General features: G+C 51.1%; 1 protein-coding gene across 7 annotated transcripts in view; it reads right to left on the bottom strand.

Moving 5' to 3' along the window:
- The window catches only part of FARS2 (phenylalanyl-tRNA synthetase 2, mitochondrial), a 458,205-nt gene that overhangs the window by 98,824 nt on the left and 342,235 nt on the right, over nt 1-17,146 (bottom strand). Inside the window, exon 6 of one of the 7 annotated variants that reach the window (XM_073810288.1) lies at nt 4,591-4,703. The exons of the other annotated variants lie outside the window; for them this stretch is intronic. Coding sequence (XP_073666389.1) covers nt 4,649-4,703 — 55 coding nt within the window. The 3' untranslated portion in view covers nt 4,591-4,648. Of the gene's footprint in view, nt 1-4,590; nt 4,704-17,146 lie in introns of those variants that run through there. 7 annotated transcript variants of the gene reach the window in all.

Below are 17,146 nucleotides of genomic sequence, written 5' to 3'. Positions count from 1 at the left end.
ACTGTGTGTGTGTGTGTGTGTGTGTGTGTGTGTCCCCTCTTCCGTGCACCATCTCAGGACCACTGTCTTTGTTCTCAAGGGTGGGCTCTGACTTCCAGAAGAAAACCTACACAGCTCTAGGCTGCTCTCAGCAGTGCAAACAGATAATTACCTGCTGGCTGCCTGGGAATGTAAGGTATCAAATAGATTGCTTAGTAATTAAAATAATGAAGGGAGTCATCAGGGCTGAAAGATATTTTTTGTCTTTTTAAACTGAAGACTCCAAGTAAGGGTTAAAATATGAATTGGAAACACCATCCTGATGAATCCGCCTCCTAATTACTGGCAGGCCAGTTGGAGGCTGGTTCCACATCACAGGCTTTGGGGTTCCTTTCAACGGTGAGCCGCTCCCAGGGTTCCCCTCTGTGACTCCACCACACAGGGTCACAGCGGGCTCCCTTTGGTATAAAAGACCCATTGATTTATTTATTCTCTTATTGCAGCCATGGACCTTCTGTGCTTTCTTCAAACAGGTCTTTTCATTCCACTGTCTTTGAAAAAAGCTAATAAAGAATCAATTACAAGAAATACGCACACATAGAAATTGGTATTTATCTAAGCAGGATATCTGCTGAAAAATAACAAAGACCATTAAACCACAGGTACACACCATGAAGCCTGTCTACTTAAGATCTCCCACTACGGATGTGACTGCGTCCTGGCTCTCAAAGGAAAGGATCGTCCCTTCCCAGCAGAAGGAAAAGGAGTGAAGGGTGAGGCCACGGGTGGGGAGCTGTCATCCCCTTGCCCCGAGAGCCCTGGGACCCACTGCATAACTTAGGATTTCCAGGAAATCGCTTGAGAAGCCATTTTTTTCCCTGAGAATCTGGCATCACAAGAGCCAGAAAGTAGAACAGGGCTAATAATAACTTCATCATCACTACAGCCCTGGTTCAGAACTTGGTTTTATCTTTTTAATGGCTCTTCTCTAGGAGAGCATCTTGTGGGTCTATTTGTGGGTGTTCATTGTGGCATAAATGTTATAGATCACGGCATAAACACCACTGCTTTTCCTAGAGAGTGCCAAACGCTACAGATGAAGCTACCGGAGTGACTAGGCTGGGGAGAAGGACCAAGAGCATCACGACTGTGCTCTTTGCCACCAACATTTAACGACCAAATCCAAACAGACCTTGACTGGGGTAGTTTCTTCACGATTGTTCGTTACACCTTACATTTACGTTTTCTGCACTTTTCTGCACGTGTGCTGTATTTAGCAATAAAAAGGCAAAGTGATTTCATGTGCTGCCCACCTAGAGGTTTCTGTGCTGAAATCACAGGACCGCCTGGAGCTCCCGGGTGCATCTCTGTAGAAGTCAGTGAGCGCGCGGCCTACGCACAGGCGGAGAAATGCAGGGCTTCCTCCCGCCCCCAGAAAAGGGAGTGCTTCTTCCCAGCGGAGAGCTGGTCAGGAGATGGGAATGGACGGGAACCATTGGGCAGGGGAGCAGGCTTAGGACTCAGAGAGAACTGGGTTTGCATCCAAGATCTGCCACTTACTAGCCACGTGCCCTGGTGAAGTTATTTAATCCCCCAAAGCCTCTGTTCTCACCTACAAACAGAGACTCTTAGAGCGGCTATCTCAGAGAGCTGTTGTCATGGTAATTTGCTGACACACAGGTTCAGCCAGGATAGTGCTGGCTGTGGGTACCAGAATTCCCAATGCAAATGGGCTCACAGAACACAGACATTTGCTGGGTCGAGTTGCTCTGTTAAGAGTGGGGCAGGAGAGAGGCCTGGTCTCTGGTCTGGTCTCTGGCCTGGTCTCTCTGCCTCTTCCTCAGCCCTGCTCTCTTACACATGCCCTTCAGCTCCAGGCTGGTGTCCACAGGCCAGGAAAGCCATCCTCTCAGGGTGTCCCTCATGAGTGAGGAAAGGTCCAGGAGCCCTCAGCTACCTCACACCTTCCCGCACAGATCGCGGGCCCCAGGTGGGCGACTGCCCATTTGAAGCTGGTCGCTGTCACACTGTAGGTACCAGGCGCTGGCTGGTGGAACTGGTGGAAGAGATGAAAGACCATCACGAGCTGAGAGCCGTCAGCTGGGGTCAGTGCCCCAAGCCGTAAGGGTGGAAGTACACTGAGGAGAAATGCACACGTACGTAAAATGTTCCTGGCATGGAATTAGCCCTCAAGGAATGGAAACTGCTATTGTGGTAGTTGTGTACATAACAGACATTTATTAGACGCTTCCTGATAGAACACATTGGTTTTTCTCTTCCTCAAAGCAGAGTGAAACAGCCGACTTTAAACTCAGCACGATTTCAGTGAGTCTGCTTTTCCAGCCTCCACTCACCCTCTCTCCCAGCTCCTCCAGACCACGGCGTCTACCAACGATCCCAGCGAAGCCTCCTGAACATGGAAGCACCTTCAGTGTAAGTGTGAGCCTTCGGCAACTGCATCAGAAACATGGTTTTCTTCTAAGCGAGGCTTGTTACTGATCAAATGCTCCCATGAAACTTTCATAAGGTTATTATAGAGCCTGGCTTTCACCTTCTAACACTCAAGCTGTCTCATACAGTCGCAAAGAGACAACAGAACCAGAAGCATTGATTAAGTGCTCCTGTAAATCAATACAAACAGCCATAGCCTTTCGGCCGCTGTAAGAAAAGTGATGCTCGATCTTGGCCTTATCTGTCGGCCTCCAGAGCTTGTGGTCCATGTCCCCACCACAGGGGCTGTCGCTGTGGGTTCCAGTCTCAGGGCTGGGATGGACTAAAGGAGGTCTCCATGGTTTCCAATGTGACAGATCGGTTTGAAGGGTGAAAGTCACCAATTTCAGGCTGTCCCATAAAGGGAATTTTAGAGACAAGAAAAGGGGAAGATTCAAAAGGGTGTGTAAGCTGCTATTTAATAAGATATTGGGATCCTTGAAGGACTTTCCTCAGGTTCTCAAGAGGGCTGCATCGCAGCCAGGAGAGTCTGCAGAGCTCAGGCGAGTAGATACGGCCTACAAGGCACGATAGATGAATAACGCTATTCACGTATCCTGTTCCTGCCCCATAATCTCACATACGCCCTGGCCCCGAACCCACACAAACACACGCACACCCGTGGGCACCACACTGGCCATTAGGCACAGGCGTAATTTCTCCCAGGGGCTCTACGACCCATTTCTGGGCAGGACTGTGGACTTCGGCTTCTTTCCGTATCCCAGAGTTCCTCCAGAGACTATGACTGCTCTCTTCTGCTTCTGGGATGTAGGGACGCTTACTTGTTCAGAGTGATATTCCCAGACCCCTGTTCCTGATGTTCAACCCCCTCAGACACATCTTCTCTGCAGACACTGGGAGGCAAGTGGGGAAGGGGAAGTGGTAAAGGTCACGGGAGGGTAAGAAAAAGCAACCAACCAGCCAAACGACGCAAAAAACCAAAACCACTGGAGGAAAATTCTGGCAGAGAAAAAACCAGAGGAAACTTTGTACAAATAAAAAGGCCTCCAACTCTTCCAAAGGCTTCTGCCAGCAGAGCGCTCACTGAACCTCGTGCTTAGAGGGTTACGCGTGTAATGGGAAAAAGTAAAATATACTTAATAAAAACCACCTGCTACGGTTTTTGAGAATTGGCATCCGTTTCCCCACACGCATCCCTTAGAATACCTGACTTGGTTCTTTGTTAGAAACTCTGTTCAGAATCAAAGGGATGAGAGAACTGGGAAGGGTGGTAATGCAGGAAGAAGGGACAAAATCAGAGACGGGCGACGATTAAAAGCCAAGTTGTGAGGGTGGACAGCTGTGCCCCAGCTCGGTGTGTGGGAGGGAGGCCCCAGCAGCCTCCCCACGAGCCCCACTGCTCCGTGAGCATCCTGGTAGCAAATAACGGGGAGACGTGGGAGGCAGCACACCTGGAGCTCCAAGCGCACTCCGGGGAAGAGGCCGGCTCCACTGGACCCCTTCACCTCAGAGCTGAAACCTGGGGCTGTGCTTCCCAAGGCCAAATGGACACAGAAACAACATGGTGGCCGAGGCTGAGGTCAGAAACAGACACGGAGGTGTCCCGGGAGCCTGCTGAACACGGAGGCCCCGTCTGGGAGGTGAAGGGCAGGTGCGGCAGGGCATGCGGGGCCCTGAAGACACTGCGGGACGGCGTCAGGAACACTGGTGGTTCTCACCCCAGAGATCCTGGAGAAACGCCCCCCCTCTCCACCCCCGGCTGCTGGGCATTAAGTCCTCTGCCGAGTAAGAAGGAACCCGAGGGAGACCTGGCGGCAGCAGGAGAAGGAGCCCGGCAGCCCGCGGCTGATCCAGCAGGCTGTGGTGGATATCCTGCCTCACTGAGGCTCCCTGGTAAGGAGGACAGAGCACCAAGCGCAGAGTCCCCGATGTTTATTTTCTCAAAGGCCCTGCCTGCACAAGACAGAGGCAGGGACTCCAATGCCACACAAATCCTGGAGCAGGGACGAAGGCGGCGTCCCAGTCCTGGCACTGCCCCGATCAGGCATCTGTTTGCCACGGGGGCTCCCCTTTGGCCAGGTGAAGTGGGCGGTGCTGCCCTTTCTCAAAGCTGCAGGTGAGCAGGTAAGTGGAGACGCCAGAAACCAGCATCTGGAAACGCGGGTCCTCTGTGGCTCAGTGACAACACGGGGCGGGGGAGGCGTGGCTGTCAACATCCTCAGTGGGGCTGCTTAAACCCAGCTGAAGGGTGGTGCTTCTTCAGGAAAAAGCACCTGGTAGGGGACAGAGGAGAAGGAGACGCACAAAAATTCTTTAACGCTTTGCTTCATATTGTCGCCACTAATTTTAAAAGGAGAAACCAACTCACTTGGCACTTAATTTCGATCAACAGACAACATGGCTTCTGCTACCAGAGACTTAGAAATTTCCACTGCTTACTTACCCACTGGGAGAGATGAAAACGGCCTCGAAGGTCCCAGGGGTCTCAAAACCACCCAGGCAGTCCCCGACACCAAGAGCCCCTCCACCAAATCCTCACAGGTTCCTTACTCTGAAGGAACAGCGTAAACCTCACATGTTATTTCACCACGCCTTAGATGAAAGGTTTCAAAGGGCCCCAGCCCATGACTCAGGGGGACCTCAGGACTTCTTCTACTGCCACCAGGCACGTGCTCTGGGCCAGACACAGGTGCATGCAGGGGGCTGGCCTGAGCGTCACTCCGGATTGAAATAATTCGGTGGTGGAGAGCAAGGACTCTGGGGTCCTTGAAACCTTGCTTCAAGTCCTGGGTTTGCTCTATGACCTTGGGGGAGCTATTTACTTTTTCTAAGCCTCAACTGCTTCACCTGTAAAATGGGGTGAGTAAGAGTATCTATTCTGTATAGCTGTTGAGAGGATGAAATAAACTAATGCAAGGAATGCATACAGCAGGGTAGCAGGGACATCAGAGGCCCCAAGAGCTGGGAGCCGGGAGGCCTAGACCCAGCTAACCTCCCTCGCCTTTGCTCTAAAATGCTGTGAACATGTGGCAGCCGGGGAGCCCTCCTGCCTGGACCCGCCGTCTGGGTAGGAACTCACCCACTGCCCGCCTGGGCCCAAAGCCCAAAGCAAGGATTACAGAAGACCTACAAGGGAGATTCCTTTTGACTAATACTCCAGGATTTTGCCACGAGGAGTGAAGTAGTCAGCGAGCCCTAGAAACACGTCTGTCTTGTTCACTCTGAGCTGGTCCCACCTCCTACACACAGGTTCTCAGGGACCCCAGGGGCCCGAGGCCACAGTTCCTCCTCCGAAGCAATATTAAATTTACTCTCAATGTAAAAAAACAACCCAGTGCTAGGACTTCCCTGGCGGTCCAGTGGTTGAGACTTTGCCTTCCAATGCAGGGGGTGTGGATTCGATCCCTGGTCGGGGAACTAAGATCCCACGTGCCTTGCAGCCAAAGAAACCCAAAAAACATAAAACAGAAGCAATATTGTAACAAATTCAATAAAGACGTTAAAAAAATGGTCCGCATCAAAAAATCTTCAAGAAAACGAAAAACAACCCAGTGCTTTGGTTTTCACTACTGCCCCCCAGGGAGGGAATCTGTCAAACAACAGGCCCGGGTCCCAGCTTTGCCAGAGTTGGAAGTGGCTGAGCCCGAAGTCAGGATTCTTGGGTTTTTTGTTTTGTTTTTTGATTCCCGCGTGGATCTCAAGGGCATCATGCCGAGTGAGAAAAGCCAATCGCAAAAGGTCACATACTGAGTGACTCCATTTATATAGTATTCTTAAAATGACAAAATTATAGAGATGGGTGGTTGCTAGAGGCTGGGCGCCGGGGGAAGGCAGGCCTGTGACCGTGAAGAGGAGCCCAAGGGAGGGGTTTTCACGGCGGCCCCGCGCTGCAGGAGCCGGCAGCAGTGCTCACGCCGGTCTGCACACGCACGCCGACACCCCCTGCTCGGCTTCTCTGGGAGCCATCGTACCGTTATCTCTCAGTGAAAGGATGCCATTTGCAGCAACATGGATGGACCTAGAGATGCTCATACCAAGTGAAGTCAGTCAGACAGAGAAAGACAAATATCGTGTGATATCACTTACAGGTGGACTCTAAAATGTGACACAAATGAACTCATCTACGAAACAGAAACAGACTCACAGACAGAGAGAACAGACTTGTGGTTGCCAAGGGGAAGGGGGAGGTGGGAGTTTGGGATGAGCAGATGTAAACTATTACATATAGAATGGGTAACCAACAAGGTCCTACCGTATAGCACAGGGAACTATGGTCAATATCCCGGGATAAACCATAATGGAAAAGAATATGAAAAAGAATGTATACATGTATGTACACGTCACTTTGCTGCACAGCTGAAACTAACACAACACTGTAAATCAACTAGACTTCAATAAAAAAATAAAGTACAGTCATGTTTCCAACAACAGGACAGCGTTAACTTCCTCAACGTTGGAAATTACTGAGCTAGAGGTCCGGATTCTTGTTTGCTTTTTGTTGCTCTTTTTTGGGTGGCGTGCGGTGAGGCCATCTTTTATCGTATCTGAATTTGGGGCACTAGGGTGTTTTAAAAGCCAAACTAAACTAGTGAAGAGACAGAAGCCACACAACCTAACCTACTTCCTGGTGCCTTAGATTCTGCCAGTTCGAGGTTGCCTGGATCGCAGATGTTCACCCCGAGTAGGGTATGAATGAGGGAACTACATTTCAGCATCGCACACACACTGTCCCCCCGCCCCCGAGGTTTCCCAAGGGCTGACGCCCTGAGACTTGGCACCGACACCACCACAACTGCAGCTGTGGTGACGGCTGCTCTGTCACTGCCCAGGCTGCACTGGTTGTTAAATATTTAAAGTAGAACTCCTAGGCCTTACAAGACCTTATTTTGTATTCTAGAGAACGAAAACAGAAAACGAAAAGCAAAACAAATGCACAACTTGTTGATGAAAGTTTTATACTTTCAGGAGTCTTGAAACTTCTAATTTTTTTTTCTAAATGTAGGGCCTGTGATGAGTATTTTGAATTTAACTGTTGGAAAGAAATCTGTGACTAGCTTCGTGACTTGTAACTAACTCTTCTTGCTGTTACCATATGGTGTTTCCTTTAATAAAAACATTTTGCAGAAATAATGATAAAAAAATTACTTCAAGCTTCTAAAAATGTTAAGATGTTTCTGGCAATAAAAATACTCCTTATAATCATGTAGATAACTTTGCATCTGATAAACAGGAAAAATTCTGTTCTCCTTGTCACTTTATTTCTAAGTAAAAATGATGTACTGCACTGTCATTCATCCTGGGACGTTTTCTGAGTATCTTCTTATTCATTGACCTCTCCCTAGATTGCAGGAATGTACATTCAAGGATCCTGTTCTATTTACGTATCTGTTATGATCCCATTTCCTTTGCCTTTTTGCAACAGAACAACATACTCTATTTCTACAGAGCTTTGAGCCACACTGTGTGTCAGTTATGATGGGTTCAGCTCCATGCAACAGGAGAAGCTGAGCTGGCTTCAAGGCATTAAAAATTTCTAGGGCTTCCCTGGTGGCGCAGTGGTTGAGAGTCCACCTGCCGATGCAGGGGACACGGGTTCGTGCCCCGGTCCTGGAAGATCCCACATGCGGCTGGGCCCGTGAGCCATGGCCGCTGGGCCTGCGCATCTGGAGCCTGTGCTCCGCAACGGGAGAGGCCACAACAGTGAGAGGCCCGCATACAGCAAAACAAACAAACAAACAAACTTCTGGAGGTGCAAGGCCAAAGTAGCTGTCTGGGAGGCCAGAGGGATCGGGACCCTTTCTTCTTTCTGTTTCACCGTCCTTAGCAAGCAGGCCGCCATCTTTTTATTTTTTATTTTTTTGCGGTACGCAAGCATGTGGGATCTTCCCGGACCGGGGCACGAACCCGTGTCCCTGCATCGGCAGGTGGACTCTCAACCACTGCGCCACCAGGGAAGCACAGCAGGCCGCCATCTTCATGCGCATCCCCTAATGGCTACAAGATGGCTGCTCCGTCTCCAGGCCTCACGTCAGCATTGTGGACAGAAGGGCAGTAAAAGGACAAAGCGGCAGGCTGGGCAAAAAGGCTTCCGGAAACCGCATCCAGAAACTTCCGCTTCTTCTTATTGGTCGGAACTGGGCGGCATGGCCACTGCCAGGCCAAGAATAAGAGAGCTGTGGATGAGGGGTCAGGTCAGTGTCGCTCACGCTGCTGCAGAAGGGGGCTTGCCTGCCCTCCTGCAGGGTCTTACCTCCGAAGTGAGTCCTGTTTCTTGCTTCCCCACATCTTTTTAGGGTCCCGGGGAGGGGTGGTCAGTGTGTGTACGAGGCTTTGTCTGCTCAGTTTCCCTTTATAAGAAGTAACCGTGCGATCTTCCTTCGCGTGGGCTTGTCTTGCTAATGTGTGGCACCTAGGAAGTCTGATTTCATTTCCTTCCATTAATTCACAGGGCAAAGTGAAAGCGGAGTGGGTTTAAATCAATGTCTTCACCCTAAATAATCGGGCTTAGTGTGGAGGGAGGGAAGAAACAGCCCCGCGCACTAATGGGAATTGTAGAGACAGGAAAGAGATGAGTGAGAAGGAAGGTACGTTATTCCACCTCACAGAAGCCGGAGCAGTGGATTGGTTTGCTGTGTATTTAACCATCACTCTCTCTCTCTCTTTTTTTTTTCCCCCTCCTCTTACACTTTAATAAGCAATTTAACATAAATCCTAGGTCTTCCTTAGAATGCCTGGTACCTGTTTTGACAAGGTTCATATACAAGAAACATAAACAAACCTTCCTGTACCACAGGCTTCATTATTAATTTTACTCATTACAGTTAATGAAAAATCAAACGCCCAAATGGCTGGGCATGAGGTGGGCGAATAAGCTCTCCTCTCCTTAGATGAGAAATCCTACAGGAAGGCAGATAAATGCTTAGGGCTCAAATAGGCGGACGATTAGGTATGCCTGCTTAAACGACCCGCTTTACTGACACTGCAGCTCAAGCTGTCATCTCCTGACAAATCTGCCTGCTGTTTGGATGGAGCTACCACCCTTCCCTACCTGGGAACCTTGTTCCCAGACTTCCTTGCCCAATTGCAAGTGAGAGCCGGCTGGCAGCAGACTCAAGTACAGAGCTTCGCCTTTCTGCACGAACCATCGTTCCAGATAATGCTCCCTCTGGAATGAATGTGGGGGTTCTAGCAGCTATGATGGCTTGAAATTTATGAGTTGAATTCATTCTGGTCTGTAATTAAGGCTCTGTAGTCATCTCTGTCATAAATATCCAAGGGTACATGTAGTAAACAAACAAACAAACCTGGAGGTTAAACTGGAAATATGTTTCTTGCTTTTGTTTCAAAACTAATATTATCAGTTGGGTTTTCTGCATTTTAATATAACCCACCACTTCTAAAGTCCACAGTTCCAGCTGATGGGTCTTTATGGGAATAAATGTGGACTGAATCTTCTTCTAAGAGGCTGCTTGGCCCACTGCGTGGGTCTTTGTAGAAAGGAAGTCAATAGATGGAAAAAAACCCATGTTTTTAGAGTAAAAAATCCCCCCCCTGTTTTAGGGGGTGGAAGCCATGGTCTTACAAGGATTAAAGCAAGTGTGCCATGAAATTCCCTGCTATAATCTGAAGTGAGTCAGGACACACTTCACTTAGATTGGAAAACGAAAACCATGTGACTGACATAGCTTCAATTTCCTCTGCTGAAAACCAAATCCCATTTTCACTGGTGGGTATTTCATTCATCTTTGCTTTTTTGGTTTTTTAATTACATAGCAGAAAGTGCTACTGTAATTTCCTCCCTGTGTAATGACAGCATTATTCATCAAGAAGCTTTTAATTCTACACAGCAATTGCTTCTCTTCAAAAATCTGATTTCAATCTCCTCAGAGGCAGAAGGGTATGATTTTTTGACCTGAGGGTTAATTATCTGCAAACAAGTTAAAATCACACAAAACCTCACCCTGGGAAAAGGGAATCCAGGCGTGACCTTCAGGCTACCTGTCTTGCTGTCAGAGGGTGTGGAGCGCAGGTGGCCTGGCACCCCTGCCCATGGATCCCTTGTCTGTCCTGTCAGACTGCACCCCGCCAGGGAGGCCACGAGCGCCTCGATCTCAGCTTATCTTCAGAGCTCAGTTTCTGGCACATAGGAAGGACTCGATAAACGTTTGCAGAAGTGACCTGAATTGAAGGGACAGTGAACGGAGGAACAGGCTTTGAAATATTCCTGATTAAAAAAAAAGTTAAGTGTATGAAAAGGCCCTATTTCTGGACAAACAAAAGAGCGAAGCAATGAGGAGACTCACTAGGGGCCGTCTGGGGACCAGGGATGGGGCTGGTGGGGGGGGCATGGCCACCCCGTGGGACCCAGTCTCTTCTTCCCAGACTCTCCTCTCACAGCCACACCTCCAGGGACGCGTGTTCCTCTCCCCAGCTTCTCCAGTTCTCTTTTGGTGGGCCCAACACTCACTTATTCATTTGTTTTATTTTAATTCGGAAGCCTTTCTGAACACAAGTACGCTCGATGCTGGAACTCGGGGCAGTGGGCTGGAGGGAGACAAGGACCATTGACACCTGAGTGCCAGGTGCCAGGTACCACCACTTGCACGGCCCAGCACGAACCCACCTGACACCCACGGCCCCTGGCGGCTGAACGCAAGGTGGTCCCTGCCCTCAAGGGCACCCGATGCTGGCACTCGGTGGGTGCTGACCAATGAGCTGTATTGTTTATGAGGCTTCGGGTCCGGCGAGGAAGGATGCACGTTAAGAAGCAACGCAGAGCGTGTACAGAGCTCCAGAGCAGCGGAGCGTGGGAGGGGCCGGAACCCTGAGGCACACAGGATCCTGAGGCAGACTCTGCGATGGGGTCACAGGATCCCGGGGAGGAGAGCCGGAGAAGGGAGGCAGGGGCTGCTGAGGATCTGCACGGCCAGGCCACGCTGCAGCCCAGACGACACGGGACCCTGGACACGTGGCGTGATAAATCACGCTGGGACGTGGAGAAGGGAGAGGTCCGCAGCCGTGCTAACGAACGCCGAGGCCCCGAGACGGGCCAAGGGGCCCCATTTTTATGATCTTCAATTTTTAATGGGAAAGGATGTCTGAGAAGACAGACTTCAAACAGCGCGCCCCAAACCGAAAGCTCCATGGGCCTCGATGGATTTCACTGCAAAGGGACTTTGAGCTCCAAGTGCACAGTACGGCCCCACTCTGCCCTCTGACACAACGTGACCCACAGAAGGATGTGCAGGAGATCAAGGGCAGGACAGAGGGAAACTGTTCATTAAAAACCTCGCTCGCCGCGTGGGAGCCATGGCTTTGAAGCTGGGGCCCAGAGCCGAGGGTGGGGTGGGACACACTAGTAAAGAATGACCTGGTCCAAGGCGTCAGTAGGGCTGGGGTGGAGAAGCCCGGCTTAGGGTGCTTTAGGTCAACCCCTTGGGAAATGGGCAGGTTTTCTGAGGGTAAGTGAAGGAATATAGTGTGTAATTTTATACTTGGAAAACTGTGCTTCAAAACCAAGCAAACAGAAAACAAAAACAAAGCAGGGAAGCCTGCTGCTGAAGAGAGAGAGGGCAGAGGCACCTGAGAATGAGCCGGACCCCATCCCTCCAGAGGGAAGAACGGAACTCTGAATCTATAGGAGCTCACAGCACGGTGATGGATCCTAGAACTTTCCAGAAAGGAAAATAAAATGAGCACGTATGTCATCTTTGAAAATACAAGTAGTTGGATGCATGTTGCCTCTTCTGAACAAGGCTTCTCTGTGATGGGACTGTGGGCCTCCCCCTGCCTGCTCCCCCGAATTGCCTCAGATACCCCCTGCTCCAATCTCCTCATTCCGCGGCACTCTCCGCCAGGTCCAGGCCCGGCCCCAAGGCCAGGCTCTGAGACCCCTCTGGCCGGGCTGGAGCTTGGGCTCCACATAGGCTCAGGGTGCCTGGCCCTCTGCCCTGCCCTTGGGAGCGCCCAGGACAGACAAGAGCCCTGACCGGGCCCGAGACCGATGGGGCTGTGGGGGCACCTCGTTCATCAGCACAAGCCGTTCATTTCAGCTTCTGAGAGAGGAAGTTGAGTCAACACGCACTCAAGACCACGTCCACCACCAGCTGCACAGGGCCTGGCTCTTTCCCACAGAAGGAATATTGATGCCGCCTGGGACTAAAGCCTGCTTTGCTCAAGTGCCCCTTTCGGTTAAGTTGTGAGAAGTGGAAATCATAGCCATCTGCAACGTGAGTGGGCACTTTGGGTGCTGAGAGCCATCGCAAGCCAGTGCCAGCTTCCCGAGCAGCACGGCTCCCAACAGGCTGCAGGACGGGTGCTGGCAAAAGCACGCTGCCCAGCGCTACAGACAAGGGGCCCCTTGCGCCACCTTCAAAAGTCAATGGAAGGGGCTTCCCTGGTGGTGCAGTGGTTAGGAATCCGCCTGCCAATGCAGGGGACACGGGTTCGAGCCCTGCTCCGGGAAGATCCCACATGCCGCAGAGCAACTAAGCCTGTGCGCCACAACTACTGAGCCTGTGCTCTAGAGCCCACAAGCCCCAACTACTGAAGCCCGCACACCTACAGCTCATGCTCCACAGACAAGCCACCGCAATGAGAAGCCCGCGCACCGCAACGAAGAGTAGCCCCCACTCGCCACAACTACAGAAAAGCCCGCACACAGCAACGAAGACCCAACGCAGCCAACAACAACAACAACAAAAAGTCAATGGAAGGAGGAGTCGTGAGTCCAAGTGAGGTGGCGTCTGGGACAGCTTCCACACAACAGGCTCAGCAACTCCTACAAAGCTGGGTCCCCAGATGCAGGGCCAGCAGCCTCAGAGAGTGGAAAATGTTACCAGAAAGCACAGCCCACGTGGGGCACGTACCTGGTCATTTCCTGGGGAAGCCCGATCACAGGAGGCTCAGGACCGGGCTGGACATTTCCAGGACTCGAAACTGAGCCTCGGCACCCTTCCCCCGGCTCGGCTGCCCTGAGGTTCCGGGCTTGCCTTCTCATTTAAACCACCTGGCTGCCAGTACAGCTCTCCACAGTACACACCGTGTTTCTCTGTCACTTACTACAGGGACATGCGGCAGGAGAGAATCACGTGAGCATGGTCTCCGCTTTGCCAACAGCAAAAATCATTTTGAAGAAGGCATCCTTTCTAGATGAACAAAATTATTCTTCTATACAGCCACGCCCCACTCCCCATCATAAATAGTCAATTTCAGCTTAAGCAAACCTTGCTTCAAAAATAGCGGAAAAGGGGCTTCCCTGGTGGCGCAGTGGTTGAGAGTCTGCCTGCCGATGCAGGGATCACGGGTTCGTGCCCCGGTCCGGGAAGATCCCACATGCCACGGAGCGGCTGGGCCCGTAAGCCATGGCCGCTGAGCCTGCGCGTCCGGAGCCTGTGCTCTGCAATGGGAGAGGCCACAGCAGTGAGAGGCCCGCGTACAGAAAAAAAAAAAAAAAAAAAACGGAAAAAAAGCAAAAAAAAAACCCCCAATAAATCTGTAATGCTCTAAACCCCATAATTTCCCTCCAAGTGTCACGATGTGAAAGTCCCCTGCAGCACATCAGCAAGCAATGAGACCATCCCCAGCTACTGGCCTACTGAAGCAAACCCAAATTACTGGATAGAACTGCAGGCCAGGCATAATTCCTCTATTTACATTTCTCATGATACTATCCCTGTGACTGGAAACTCCTGCTACCGTTCAGAATTAACAAAGGATGCAGGCACTGTTGATGAAACATTAATGACCAATTTGCAAATGTTCTAGGACCGCTTTAGTTCATCACGGCCCATCACTGCGGCACTCACCCACCTCCCAATTTAGCCTCTCAATTATTCAGCATCCATTAGGCGCCCACAGTAAGCTAAGCTCCGAGAGACCTTCACCCACAGCACCGCCCCTCTGACACTCCATGCACCTGACGGTCTCTCTGCACAGGCAAATCGACCTTGGCCTTGAGGCAGGAAGCTCATTTAGAAATCATCCTCTCTGGGCATCCCTTGCATTACATCTCCAAGTGCTGAGGACACAGGGCAATGAGCCTGGTGGGATAGAAAGCTCCAGGAACTCTTCCGGGTGGTCCCCATGCATTGAAGGGAAACACCTGAAAATGAGGTCCCTGTGGTACCTCAATCTGTGAATTCTTCAGAGACCCACGTTATCTGCCCTTAATTAATTAATTCAGCCATTTATGAAATATTTACTGAGCGCCTACTGTGTTGGCGGCACTGTCTCACACAGAAGGAGGTAAGAGTAACTCAGCGGAGGGCTGCGCGCTGCGGTGTGTTAAGAGACAAGTTCTGATTGCACAGACATGGGCCCACCTTCACCCATGTGGAGCCGGGGACCACAGAGGAAGGATGAGGTGAGAGACATGGAAAGGCCCTCCTCGCTCCAAACGACACCCCTCTCTGCCTGTTACAGACTCGGATGCATCCTGAGTCCCAAAGATCCCCAGAAGGACCTTCTGACTCCAGACGGTCCCCAAGTGTGCTTTCTTCACAATTACCTGAAACCCCCCGGGGTAGCCTTTCTGGTCTTTATTTAGACAGAAAGTCCCTGACCTGGTCTTTCCTTGTTCTGGCCACTCGGCACCATGCCGTTACCTCTGAAGAGTGATGACGAATATAAGTGACACCATGACCAAGGTGAAAGCAGCAGATGCTGTGAAACAGGTACAAACGAAATGTTCCAGGGGACCAGGGGAGAAAGAAAACTCAAGGCAGAGGGACGGGGTCTGACCACAGAGGCGGCATAATGGGAGCTGGCCCCCCAGTGATGGTCTCTCCAGTGAAACCCATGATGGGGAACGCAACCTCTATCCCCTACCACGGCAGCTGCGGCAGCCACTGTGTTTACAAGCAATTTCCTGGGTGCCAAGCGCTGGAGTCATGCTTTTCCTACAACGACAGCACACTGACAAAGGTATTATTAATCCCATTTTCGAGATGGTCAAAGTGAGCTCAAGGAGGCTAAATGTCTTACCCAACGTCATGCCATTTGCACACGATGGTGGCAGAGCTGGAATGTGCGTCCTGTTTGTTTAACTGAGACCATCACTGAGATGACTTGAGGACGCTGCACGTTCATCTCGTGTCCAGTTACCCAGCACGCTCACTCTGCGAGGGCCCGAGTCCCTGGGGAGTGTGGTCTGTTGCTGAGAGCTGGTGCAGGAGCCACTGGCAGCTCAAGGGATTTCCAAGAGTAGAGAAAGTGGTGCGCTCTGGGGCTAAAGCGGGCGGCGGAGACCTCGGCTCTGGGGACCATGGGCTGGTTCCTTTAACTGCTGGTTCTTTTAACTGGTTCTTTTCCCACCGCCATCAGCAGCCTCTAATCTCTGCCAAAACAATGGCTGTTCTGCAGTAGGGGGTCTCTGAGGCGCAGGGACCCTCAGGCTCCCTCCTTTTTTTTTCTACAGTAACCCAAGTGGGAATAGAAAATAGGTTTTAAAAAGAAAAAAAAAAGGCAAAGTTTCTCTTTGTGTTTCAACTGCAGAGTGGGAGGAGGTGAGATCTCGGAGCAGGTACCACGGTGGGGGCGGGGGAAGGAGAGGGTGTGGGGGATGGAGTGCGGAGGGCGAAGCAGGCCCAGCCTTCCAAAAGCAGGCCTTGCCAGGCTGGTGTGGCCACTGCCCTACCCTGACATCACTTAACTGCTCAAATTCACCCACGTTCCTAACCATGAATGTTTCTAAAATAACGACCATGACAACGATGGCAATCGGAACACAATAACAGTTCCCTAGCACTTTTTCACACGCCAGGCACTACTCCAAGAGCCTCACACCATCAACTCATTCAATGTTTACAAGTTCGTAGGTATTATTGTTGCTGTTTTACAGATGTGGAAACTGAGGCCCGGAGATGGCCGGGATCTGAACGCAGGCAGCTGGGCTGGACGGGCCACGCTTAGAATGGTTTATAACAACTGCCTCAAAACTTAGATCTTATTTCTCTCCCCACTCAAACTCTTTTCTCACCTCTCATTATCATGTTCAGTTACTGACTGTCAAGTTCAGTTCCGACTCGTCAGCTGGCACTTAAGGCCCCGCACAGCCTCCCTTCAAAGTCGCTTTCTCCCCAGGAACCTCCTTCGGCCTGCTCCATTCCCTGCGTGAGGCCCAGAGTGTTGCTGCTTTTGGCCAGTAGTGCTTGGTCTCTCTTCCCCATGCGTTGGCCGGGAATGTCCTCCCCTCTGTTTCTGCAGATCCAGATTTCACCCACTTTCCTGTTCTAGGAGCTTCCTTCCCATATGCTCATCCCCCCACCCGCCCCCGCTGGCCCTGAGCTCCAGAAACAACGCTCTGTGACGTCTTTCTCCCACCTTGACATTGGAGCTTCGTGCAGGAGAGGAGCGGATCATACTGCCCAGCACATTTGTCTCTGCTCTCATCAGTCCTGGCACTGCCCCCTTCTCACGTCTCCCCTCCACTCCGTATTTCTGACTGACCCTCAAAGTCTGGAAGGAGCGGTTTTGGGAGGGCATTCTTCTGCTTTGGTTTCCTTCTAGGGTCTCTGCGGCTTTGAAGAGAGGAAAAGCTCTGGCTCAGCTTTTCTTCTCTTAGGTATAGTTCATTAGAAATTATCCTTCCTGCCAGAATCGTAACAAACAGATGCATACTTCTACCCCCCTCAGGCCGAGTCCGGCTTCATTTATTACTAAACCTACCCCATCTCCTGGGCTAGCAGGTAACCCAGCCTACAGCCTGGAGAACACA

This window comes from Tursiops truncatus, chromosome 10, assembly GCF_011762595.2.
Source record: "Tursiops truncatus isolate mTurTru1 chromosome 10, mTurTru1.mat.Y, whole genome shotgun sequence".
NCBI lineage: Eukaryota > Metazoa > Chordata > Mammalia > Artiodactyla > Delphinidae > Tursiops > Tursiops truncatus.
Note: the sequence above shows the minus strand (reverse complement) of the source record. Positions and strands in the feature narration are given on the sequence as shown.